The following is an 11,957-nucleotide window of genomic DNA, read 5'->3' on the forward strand; positions in this document are numbered from 1 at the left end:
TTAGGTTGGCATCTGGACGGGTTTGACCAGAGTTACCATTTGAAGAGGATTCATTGGATTTTATTGAACTATAACAAAGGAAGCTAGCAACCTCAAGAACTTATGAAGTTCATCACTAGCTAATATTAACTGATTATGTGAATTGTCTAAAAGTAGAGGTCTGTCATTATCGTCGTCATCCACACTACAATCAACTAGCGTAGTCTTCCCTAAATTTTCCCCAGAACTAAGAGTAAGTTTCATTTAGTCCTTTGGACTGTTAACTTGATTGGCAGCTATTGAAGCAAATTTCACGAGAAGTACCATGAGGGATATATCTGTGACTAAGCAATTTATAGGAGGGGCCTATTTCTGATGTAAAGGTGAGAATGTAGAGGCAGGTCAGACATGTGAAACAACCTGTTAAATTACATTTTAATTTACCCCAAATATTTACACTTATGTTGGCCTTTGTTTATACTTGTATACGTAGATTAAATTTTTAGATGATTGATTGCTAAGAGGTCCTTATGATAGATATTTTTTATTGTTGCCTTTAATACTTTTTTTTCCTTCTTTTAGTAAACTGTAAGCATTTCTTTCCCCTACATAATTTTGTCCCCTTCTCAGCCATCAATTTAGTTTTTTTTTTTTCTTGGCAATATTATCTTTTTCCTCTCCCAATGCTTGTAATGTTCAAATAACTTGAAATTTAGCTGCCACTATTCATATTGAGCTCCAAGCATGCCAGTAATAAGTGAGATGACATACCTCTAGAATAATATTAAGCAACTACAGTTCTAGCTGGGTCCCCTTGCCCAGTATAAAATCAAGGGGAGGTGCCCAGTGACCAGTTCATCCTGGATTGTTTACTTTATGCCCAGATTTCTGGGTATTCCACAGTTTTATCTTTTTGTGTAGTGAACGTTGGAGTGTGGTCGGCATTCAGACACTAGGCAGTCTGCGTGCTACATCTGGCCACAGTCCGCAAACCACTACAGCACGAGCTCAGTTCCATATGAAAGACGATCACGCTGTCTCTTCTGTGGAGAATGAAAAGGTAGGAGTCACTTGCACACAACTATCAATCTTCCTGGACTTCTTTGAAGACTAGTAGCTAGGGAATACAGGCCAATAATGACACTCATAGGTGGGAAGGATCTATGAAGAAACAGCACAACCATGTAGTACATCCTTAAAGCCTTCCCGGTATCAGGAAGACGCCGAAGGAAAGAAAGGTGACACCCTTCCCCTTCACATTTGGTGCCAGCAAAACCTTCCAATGAAGCACAACGACAATGATTATTTGCTGTTGTCTTTACAAGGCCTTACTCATGAGGGAATAAACAACAAACAAGACCACTGTCTACAGGAACAAAAATGTGAATATCAGCAGATGGCACAGACAACTGTCACACAGCCTCAATTATCGAGAAACAACTGTAAATCGTTTCTTCCTTAATCTACCTTGCATATGATTATCTGCCAATAAACTACTGTATAGAAAAGAAAATGCAAAAGATTAAAACAACCAGTTGAGAATACCACAAAAGCATCTGTACTATCCGGCGACTGAAAAGAAAGTGGGGGCTCAATGGCCTGTTAGTTGAATGTGGCTTACCTGTCACCCTCCAACTAACTACTTCCCCCTTGGTTTAAGTGCCATATCCAGCTTTGCTGAAATAACATTTCTCATAAAGGACGAAGGCTTGTACTCGTGTAAGAATATATGTATATCTTAGAGAGAGGGGAAAAGAGAAAGTAATGTTTTTAAGTACTGTACAGTACTGTATAAAGTATAGAAAAAAACTCTTTAGCTAGAAAAACTAATACTGTATGTCTTAATTCAGATACAGTAAGGAAGATTTTCAAAATTAAAACAACCAGTTGAGAATACCACAAAAGCATCTGTACTATCCGGCGACTGAAAAGAAAGTGGGGGCTCAATGGCCTGTTAGTTGAATGTGGCTTACCTGTCACCCTCCAACTAACTACTTCCCCCTTGGTTTAAGTGCCATATCCAGCTTTGCTGAAATAACATTTCTCATAAAGGACGAAGGCTTGTACTCGTGTAAGAATATATGTATATCTTAGAGAGAGGGGAAAAGAGAAAGTAATGTTTTTAAGTACTGTACAGTACTGTATAAAGTATAGAAAAAAACTCTTTAGCTAGAAAAACTAATACTGTATGTCTTAATTCAGATACAGTAAGGAAGATTTTCAACAGCCGGAATTGATTTGGTGAACTGGAGGGTAATAGATGAGCCAATCCTTTTAAAAAATTTGAATAGAAAGTTCATGAAACAAATTTAATTTTAGACCTAAAAAAATTGTTGCATAAAACCTATGTAACTCAGATTTATGTCATCACTGTAAAATACTTGATGTCATAGTTGTGCAAAAGGACTCTTACACTTTCCTTTCACATGCTACCTTTGCCTTTCTGCAACTGGTTTTTTTTTTTTTTTTTTTTTTTTTTTTAATATCAAACACGCTTCACTAGTTAAACCAGTCTAATTTTAGCAGATCATTTACCGAGAAAGCATTTTTTATTAACTTAGCTCCTCTTTTCCTACTAGAAATTAATCATGTCTAATGCAGCTTTGGCTATTTTATAAACAACTTTCATATGAAAGTATCTTCACTTGTAAATTTTTCAAGGAATCAAGGCTGATCTTTCTTAAAAAATAAGGTTATTTACTATATTTACATTATATCCTTTCCAAAATGCAACTAAAGGTCACCTTCAAAATAAAACTTGGACATAGTTTAACACTTACTTAATACCACAAATTGTGACGGAGAGATCAACTTCATCAACTGGTGTATAGAATTTAGGCAGCTGAGGTGTTTCTGGTACAAATAACCCATGAAGAGACTGTAACGAAAATTTAAATCCCTTATTCAATAAGCAAAAAATCTTTTACTCAATCAGTAAAAACTTCCCTAGCTCTACAGAACAAAACTTGTTAAAAAATAATCCGCTCAGAAAAAAATAATTACTTGATACCTCATCATAAATACAGTACAAGAAAACATATACCTGTAAATATTTATGAATATTCCATGCAGCAGTCTTGCCATCATTGACACTTTCCACAGTAGTCTCAGAAATTCCAGCAATATCACCACCACAGTACACTCCTGGCTCACTAGAGGCCATTGTTTTAGTATCGACTTCTGGTTGTCCCCATCGATTAAATTTAAGAGGGGATAGAGCTGAGGCAACTGAAACATTGAATCACATAAACATTTCAGTAAACATCATGACAGAACTATTTTACATTTCTCTTCAACCAAATGAGAAAAAAACAAAAAACTCAACTTTCTCATTAAATGTACAGTAGCCTGCTGTATGGTATACAGTAAATTATATGAATTACAAACTTCTCAATTAATACTAAATATGAATTGAGTGAATATGTTCAAAATTAAAAGAGAAAAATACTGAAATTTTAACAAATCTGAAGACAAATGAATACTTAAATGGAATTTTTTTTATTTCTCTAATTACCTGTAAGTTAAGTAGCAATCAAGTTTTAAACAAAATTTCAATTAATCAAGATGCTGATGAAATATTACCAAGATACCATAAAATAGTTAAAGATTGTATTGTATATTAATGGTCTTGCTCCTTATATATCTTTTCATATTCTATAATAAAGCTAGCAACGATATCATTTAGGGTAACTATGATAGTGAGCGGTTTATGTAATTAAATTACAAATGTCTAGAGCTGACTCATTAATAATTTTTTATTAGAATGGGAATAAGAAAGCTTTCAGAACTTCAGAGCTGTTTCCTTTATAGTTTTGAATTAATGATAAATTACTAATACAGTAGTACCTTAGTTCATTTAATTCTATGTTATTAGGATTTTTTACCTGCTAAAAATTTATGAAGGCATGAATGTCAAAAAATCAATTTCATATTTTCAAAATTTAGTAAGAGTGCAATACACAGCAGATGTTGAAACCAATTCAACACATGCTAGCCTTTTCTCTCAGTACAGTACTTTTTTTCTGCGTTTTGCAAGAAGTTATTGGCTTCCTATGATTATTTAGTGCAAGTATACCTATGAATGATCAACATTTTGAACATAGTATGTATAATGTTACACCTACTAGTGTATGACAACGAACCACCAAATTCTCCATTACCAATGGAGTTTACCATGAACATAGGGAACTTTTAAGCCTATTAAGGCAAGTCTCTTCAACAACATTTATATCAAAGTTTTAAGTTTTTATTTGGGTACCTCTTCTAATGTAATGCATTTTCCAGGTAAATCCCTTCAAATATAAAAAATCACATGCAATTCTGCTATGGGTTCTGTGCATTACCTATTGAATACCTTAAACATTGACTAACTATTTGTATTTTTTTTAGATATCAGATCATAAACATTTTCAGAAAGCCAGACGCTGAAGTGCTACTGTAACACAGTACTTGAACTCTTCAAACTTACTGTCATTGTCAGAAAGACCTGATCCAAAGGCTGAGATAATATAATCACACTTGAGCCTGACAATTTGATCATCATCCTCAATCCATGTTCCGTCTTCTGTCTGTTCCGTACGGGCAAACTCCATCGCTGCCACACGACCATTCTTCATGATGACTTTGCGAGGAGAGAGGAAAGGAAGAAACTCGCACATCTCTTCACGTGCAAGTTCCATCTGAGAGTAGAAAATTGCCCATTGATGTACAATTTGTAATTTTGCTTATCTTTAAATGTTTTTTCAAACAAAATCTAAGATGTGAAAATAGCAAAACAGTCATTAAGAATTAGCCTCAGTATAAAAAACTAATAAATATAGAGTAAACTATTAGACTGCAATGGATCTGAACATTATGACTACTGTAATAAAAATGATGATGATAACTATAATACTGACAATCAATAATAATAGTTGTGAGAATAATAATTATTCCAATAATACCTCCTCTGGCACAGCTCGAATATTGGTGAAGCCTTTCCTGAAGACAACGAACACACGTTTAGCACCGCACCGGAGGGCAGATGTAGCACAGTCAAAGGCAGTGTCACCAGCACCCAAAACTAGCACGATACCACGAACAGCTGGAAGCTGGGCCTTACATGCACACATTCCTACAAATTTTAGACAAAAGACAAAATAGATTAAGTAATACAGTGCATACATTAGAATACAGTTCTGTACACAAGAGAATATGATTTATGTATATTAATATTTCATTAAATAGGCTTATTAAGCAAACTAATTTATAACAAATCTTATGAAAGTAATATCTTAATAAAATTGGCAAATTTCAGGATTTCCATGTTTCACGTAAAAAACAAAATATCCATAAAGACATCTAAACACAGTACGTAATTATTTTAGATAAAATTCAAAGGGTCAAAGTTATTTACTTTTCCCGTAACCTATAAATACACAAAAATCCTTAAGGTCTACCATCTATTCATAAATTAATTTTAAAATTACCTGGTTTGCTGCCAGCAGTTACGAGAGGTAGGAAATCTTTACTTGTGTAGAAACCCATATCAATTGTCAAATCAGCAAATATGCCAATCTTTTTTGGTTGCGGCAGGCCAATGCCAACAAAAATAGCTTCGTAGCCTTCTTCTTGAAGTCCCTGCAAACATTAAAACCATTAATAGAAGCTACAGTGTCATGTGCTACATGTAATAGTTTTGCTACAATTGTTGAAAATTTAGATTTTTTAAATCTAAAAAAAAAAAAAAAAAAAATTTAGGATATAGCTTTATTCAAAAATACTTTTTCAATTTTTCAAATAAGGTCAATAGCACAAAGTCTTTCATCATAATTGAAATATCTCACAGATGACCAACCATTAGGAAAATACAGTGCGTATTTCACTGTTTGGGTCAACAGTGGTGAATGCAATGGAATTTTTTAAAAATGAGCTAAATTGTCTCCTTCATATTCCCTAGTTTCTTGACCACACATAATTATTACTATTATTATTACTAGAAAACCAACAAACATAGTTGGAAAAGCAGAATGCTACAAGCCCAAGGTCTCTCCAACAGTGAAAGCAATCCAGTTTGGAAAGGAAATTGAGAACTAATGAATAAACTATGAGAAAAATATATACAGTATATCTATCTATCTATCTATCTATCTATCTATCTATATATATATATATATATATATATATATATATACTGTATATATATATATATATATATATATATATATATATATATGTATATATATATATATATATATAATATATATATACATATATACGTATACATACATATACATATATATACATACATATATACACATATATACACATATATACATTTATTATATATATATATATATATATATATATATATATATATATATATATATATACAGTATATATATATATATATATATATATATATATATATATATATATATATATATATACACACATACAGTATATATGTGTATATATACATATACAGTATACACATACACATATACATATATAATATATATATATATATATATATATATATATATATATATATATATATAAACGTTTTGCCAAAAGACTTTCCAAAATTTTAGATAATGTGGGAGTTATGAAAACTGGGTGGTAATTGGTAAGGCTACTTGATGGAGTAACATAACCAATTCTCCAAGTAAAAAATGAACTGTTCTTGAAAACTTACATAAATAACATACAAATTAGTAATTAAGAAATCATGTCTTCGGAAAAAAAAAGTTATAGTACAATTAAGGTTAACACCTCCATAAGCATCAAGGTCCTGTACATATGTTTCAATTTCACAGAACCAAAAAGCTCAACTAATTAGTTTAACTACAGGGAAACAGTTATGAGGAAGATTGAGTCTCTCATTACTCTGCTTACTGTCAAACACTTCAACCAAAAGACTTGCCTTTTCCCTTGGACAGTGGGTGTCAGAGCAAACTGGTTTAAGTAAACGAGGACTTGTTAAGTCTACACCAAATAATGCACATTTAAGGGTAGCCTACCATTTATGTTCCTGAGTCGTACCAGAGAGGATTTCTTTTATGGTCAAATTGTATTCATTTTCATTTGAAACAAACTCCCTGAACAACAGTTCTTGACATAGTATAAATATTCTAAGTAAAATCTGAGCTATTACTTTTCCTGAGATGATAAGCTTCCTGTTTCCCTAAACCAGGGTTTTTCCTTAATTCAGTATTAATATGAAAAGGAATTTGTCTATCAATTACTTTTTGTTGATCAGATTTCATTTAAGAGAGCAATAGTCTTAAATTATTTAAACAATTGTGACCAGTTCAAATGCAAAACATCACTCAAATATATCTCACATTAGTATAACATGTTAGGGACATACTGCTCAATCTTCATTACTAACAAAGCCAAGATATGATAAGACGTCCCACCTGGAAGACTAACCTTGCTTGTTATAACACCAAGGGAATTGGTACATACTAAGGCCAAGCAGTTAATACAATTGTAAGTGGTCTCCATTTTTATTTCCTCACAGCCTTATTTAGAAGCAAAGTTCATAGTTCTTTAGCTCCGTAGGAGAATCAGAATTTAACCATATTCTAGGGGCACATTAAAATCACCAACAAGCACAACAGAGGACTTCATATCATATTCTTGTATCTGAGCTAAAGAGGTAAGAAAACAATCCAAAATAGATTCATCCGTGTCTGGATTCCAATAAATGGAAAGCAAAAGTTGTTATACCTGCTACACGCTTTTATGACCTGAATCTCGTGACATCCACATTACTAGCAAAGTCTATGAGAAGCAGGGTATTCAGTCCTGACATACACCCACTCTCTTCCACTAGGAATCACATCCCTTTTCAAAATTATTGGTTGCTTAAAACCTGGATTAAGCAGTTCAAATGAGTAAATCTTTTGAGAAACCAAAGTGTTTTTTTAACATAATATCATAAAATCTAGAGGCAATTGTAAGTCTAATATTGCCATGTAGTCCGCAAATACAGTATAGTATTGCAATAAAGAGACAACACGACACTGGCACTGTCTGGGATGCACAGGTCCTGGATTTTGCTAAATTTTAATGAATAAGAATTATAAACAATGAATATGGAAAAACATCACAGATTCCTCCATAAATTACCTTGATGGAGATGTCTTTCATGGAAAGCTGACGTCCGTGGTGGACCTTGACTCCCAGATCCTTCATGAGATCAACTTCAAACTTGACGACTTCGTAAGGAAGACGGTACTGGGGAATCTCGGATGAACTCAGGCCACCAACATATTCCCTTTTCTCGAAGACATCAATGTTGTCATACCCCAGACGAGCAAGGAAGGTGCCGCATGATATGGAGGCTGGACCACATCCTGCACACAAAACAGAAATGCTAATTTTTGTCTTTTCTTACATGTCACTGAAACTACAAGGGAACTGGATTCTGAAATTTTCCACCATAAAAGAAAGATAAAAAGGCACAAAAGATTGTCCCCTTCTACTTGAATGAGTGTTGTGTAACTATGAATCTTGTGAAAAATTAAAATATAAAACTTTGATTATAAATACAAGACAATAGAGGAAATATTAAAGAAATAAACATTTAAAAGAAAAATAAATACTTCCAATACAAAAGTATGCAGAATATTAAAATATAAGTTTCACTTGGATAAAAGTCCTGATAACATAAGCAAACTCATGGTTCAACCCATAAATTTCACGATGAGAAAGGAAAAAGTTATAAGAATAGGACTGACTCATACATTACACAAACATGACTGATTCCAATAAAAATCATTATGAAACTTCACTATCACTAAACATATCAACAGCCATAAAAGGCTTTCAACACTAATAATATACTGTAAGATTGCATATCAAATCATCTATAGTATTTGAAATGTTGTGTGTATTCGTATGTATTCTTGTATAAGTAACACCTAGGTGTACTGAACTATGCTGACTGTATTTGTATTTACTAATACTTTTCTATGATCTGTCTGTGTAATTAGTTTTCAGGTCATCAAGAAGCAAAGACAAATATAAGATTAGAATAAGCTAAAGCTGTCCGATAAAAAAATATCAATGCTGTTTGCTAAAAATACAGTAAAAGATACTGCAAAATAATATGACAAATTCGGAGATTTGTATTTTTCTCAAACTAATACAAACTTGTAGTTATTTATGTGGATTATCCTTCGGCAAAGATGGAAGGTACTCATTAGACTAAAAGTGCAAGATGACAACCATGCCTAATAACCTAAGTGGGTAGGCAGGGGGTGGCTGGGGGATACCCAGCCACCTATATATACTCTCACAGCTGTGAGGTATGTCACTTTTTGATTGCAGGCAGGACTTACTGGGGGACAGGTGATGACGGGCCAATTTATATAAATAACTACAGGTTTGTATTAGTTGGGGAAAATTACAAATTATCTCCAAATTTGTTATTTGTTCCCATACTAAAAAAAACTTACGTTATTCATGTGGATGATTCACTCTCAGGAGAATGAAGTCATATTTGTAGCATGGACATTGACCCAGGTTTACCTAGTACAGTAAATGACGGTGGCCTAGGGGAAATATTGCCACCTCGCTAACAATAGAAAGTGAGTATGATAGCGGCCTGAGCAATTCAATTGTCGTGAGAGATATCGTATGAACGTCTATGGAAGTACATTGCGAGTTTATAAATAGGATATAAACAAAGACGTTTCCCATTGACTACCTTGTGGTAAGCAATGGGGACGTGGACAATATATTAAATTTATGACTATACTAGGCTACACAAGGTAAGTGATTCTTACCTGGAGAGGTTAAAACCAGATTGCAGAGGGGCCCACAGTGCTGTACCTTAAGGGAGGGGAAGATGAAGAAAGGAAAATGCCAGACATACTCTCATTCATCCCAGACTTAACCCGGAAAACCAATGCGCTCAACCATCTGCTACTTATCCAACAAGGATCTCGAGGTACTCTTGAACCATTTGTTGAGCAGCCACCACAGTACCAATAGCAAACATGTCGAGCCTCCCGTGGGACACGTCTTTTAGATAGTAAGCTCTGAACGTAGTTTGACGTTTCCACACGCCAGCTTGTAATGCCTACAACACACGGAAAAGTTGCGCTTGAATGCCAGGGATGTACTGATGCCCCTGACATCATGAGCTCTAGGTCTTCGAGCCGAAGGAGGATCAGGATTTAGAGCTCTTTCAATGATTTGACGTATCCAAGATGAGATGGTGTTTTTAGTGATCCTCCTCTTAACCATGTCGAACTAACAAAAAGAGATGTTATTCGGGGTCATGTTGCTGCAGTGTGTTTAAGATATCTCCAACTTCTCTCTGGGCTTAGTAAAAATTGATCTGGGTCATTGGTTACAGAACATAGACTGATAACAATCTCAAAGGGCCTGAATCTAGGATCCAGTACCCCCCGAATTTTCAGTCTTTGCAATAAACTCGGGGATGAAGCCTAGTGTCACTTCCCCTCATCCCCTTGAATGGGCAATGTCATGGGAGAGGTCATGCAGTTCACTCTCTTTTTCGAAGCTAAAGCGAGCAGAAACGCCGTCTTCAAAGTGATATTTTGATCAGTTGCACGCCCTAATGGTTCGTAAGGAGGTCCTTTTAGGGATCTCAAACTGTGAACCAAGTTCCAAGGAGGAAGCCTGATCTCTGACTGAGGGCAAGGGATCTCATAACTCTGTATGAGTAAAGAAAGCTCCAACGATGAAGAAATATTCACTCTGTCACAGGGCGAACCCTGCTCGCATCAATGCCCTCTACACGTTCTGTCTGTCTGTCAGATTGCCTTACCATTGTGTAAGACATGGGCTCTTGCCTTAGGCAACCCGTAAACTACACATTGGACACTAAAGAGAGCAAGTTGGTATCCACTGAAGACATGAAGGTACACACCGAGCACCCTCTCGCCCAGGATACGTCGGCATGAGGACATCAAGAAGAAGTACAAGCACACCTTAAAAGTGAAAACAAAATATCAAAAAGTCCAATGGCAGCCTTTGGAGGAGAGAGAGGAGAACTCCCCTCCCAACAAGCCAAAAGAGAAGTGACATTGCTCACACTTGTGAGAGCATATCAGGCGGCTGGGTACTCCCCCAGCCACCCCCTGCCTAATCAACTTGACACCTCACACTTTTAGTCTAATGGCTACTTCCCAGCTTTGCCAAAAGATAATCTACACAAATGATGTAAGGTTTGTTAGTATAGGAACAAATATACAGTACATATTTGTACACTAAGCTGTTAGGCAGTGAAAGTTGTGAAAGTTGTATGAAAAAATTCAATGGATAAAATTTATATTAATAACTTGCTTAACAATTTTTTTTTATACTAAAGTACTGTTTTTTTTTTTTTTTTTTTTTTTTGTAATTCTGAAACTAGATAGTCATACTTTACATTACTCATAAATCATATTAATGAAACAAACATCAAGTACCAAAATGACATGTTAAATTTACTCAAATACAAGAGTTTATATATATTTGCTAAAAAATAAATCTGGTAAAATAAAGTACAGCATTGAATATTTTTGTACTATGCAAAATTAAAACAACTACAATATACTTAACTTTCTTCTCGATTAGCGTATCCTAACTCAAATGTGCAACAAACTTCATTCTATCACATTTTTTCTTACCTAATATGATTACATACTGGAAAAATAAGTTGCAACTAACCTATGAGGGCAATCTTAGCAGCATAGCTTTCGGGGAGGTCCTTGGGGAGATCAGGAGAGCGAATCTGTGGGATGTCCATCTGACGGAAGATCTTGGAAGGCAAGAGAGAAAAGAACATCAAAATAATGGACATCAATTGATATAGGCTAATGCAATCCAGCTTAAAATTAAAATCTTTTTTATTCTCCTATGGTTCTTCATCCATATCAAATTATGAATAATTCTACATTGGATCTACCCTTAATGAGTTCTATATGTAATTCACATAATTTGTGGACAAGTAGGTGTCGGAGTTAAAAATAGTACAA

General features: G+C 34.4%; 1 protein-coding gene across 1 annotated transcript in view; it reads right to left on the reverse strand.

Moving 5' to 3' along the window:
• The window catches only part of su(r) (dihydropyrimidine dehydrogenase su(r)), a 93,523-nt gene that overhangs the window by 45,091 nt on the left and 36,475 nt on the right, over positions 1-11,957 (reverse strand). The window contains exons 5-11 of the mRNA XM_068346192.1: positions 11,650-11,740; positions 8,095-8,321; positions 5,448-5,598; positions 4,923-5,092; positions 4,448-4,658; positions 3,023-3,207; positions 2,760-2,857 (exon numbers count right to left, since the gene is read on the reverse strand). Of these exons, the coding sequence (XP_068202293.1) occupies positions 2,760-2,857; positions 3,023-3,207; positions 4,448-4,658; positions 4,923-5,092; positions 5,448-5,598; positions 8,095-8,321; positions 11,650-11,740 (1,133 nt within the window). The remainder of the gene's footprint in view (positions 1-2,759; positions 2,858-3,022; positions 3,208-4,447; positions 4,659-4,922; positions 5,093-5,447; positions 5,599-8,094; positions 8,322-11,649; positions 11,741-11,957) is intronic.

Source organism: Palaemon carinicauda, chromosome 22 (assembly GCF_036898095.1).
Source record: "Palaemon carinicauda isolate YSFRI2023 chromosome 22, ASM3689809v2, whole genome shotgun sequence".
Classification (NCBI taxonomy): domain Eukaryota; kingdom Metazoa; phylum Arthropoda; class Malacostraca; order Decapoda; family Palaemonidae; genus Palaemon; species Palaemon carinicauda.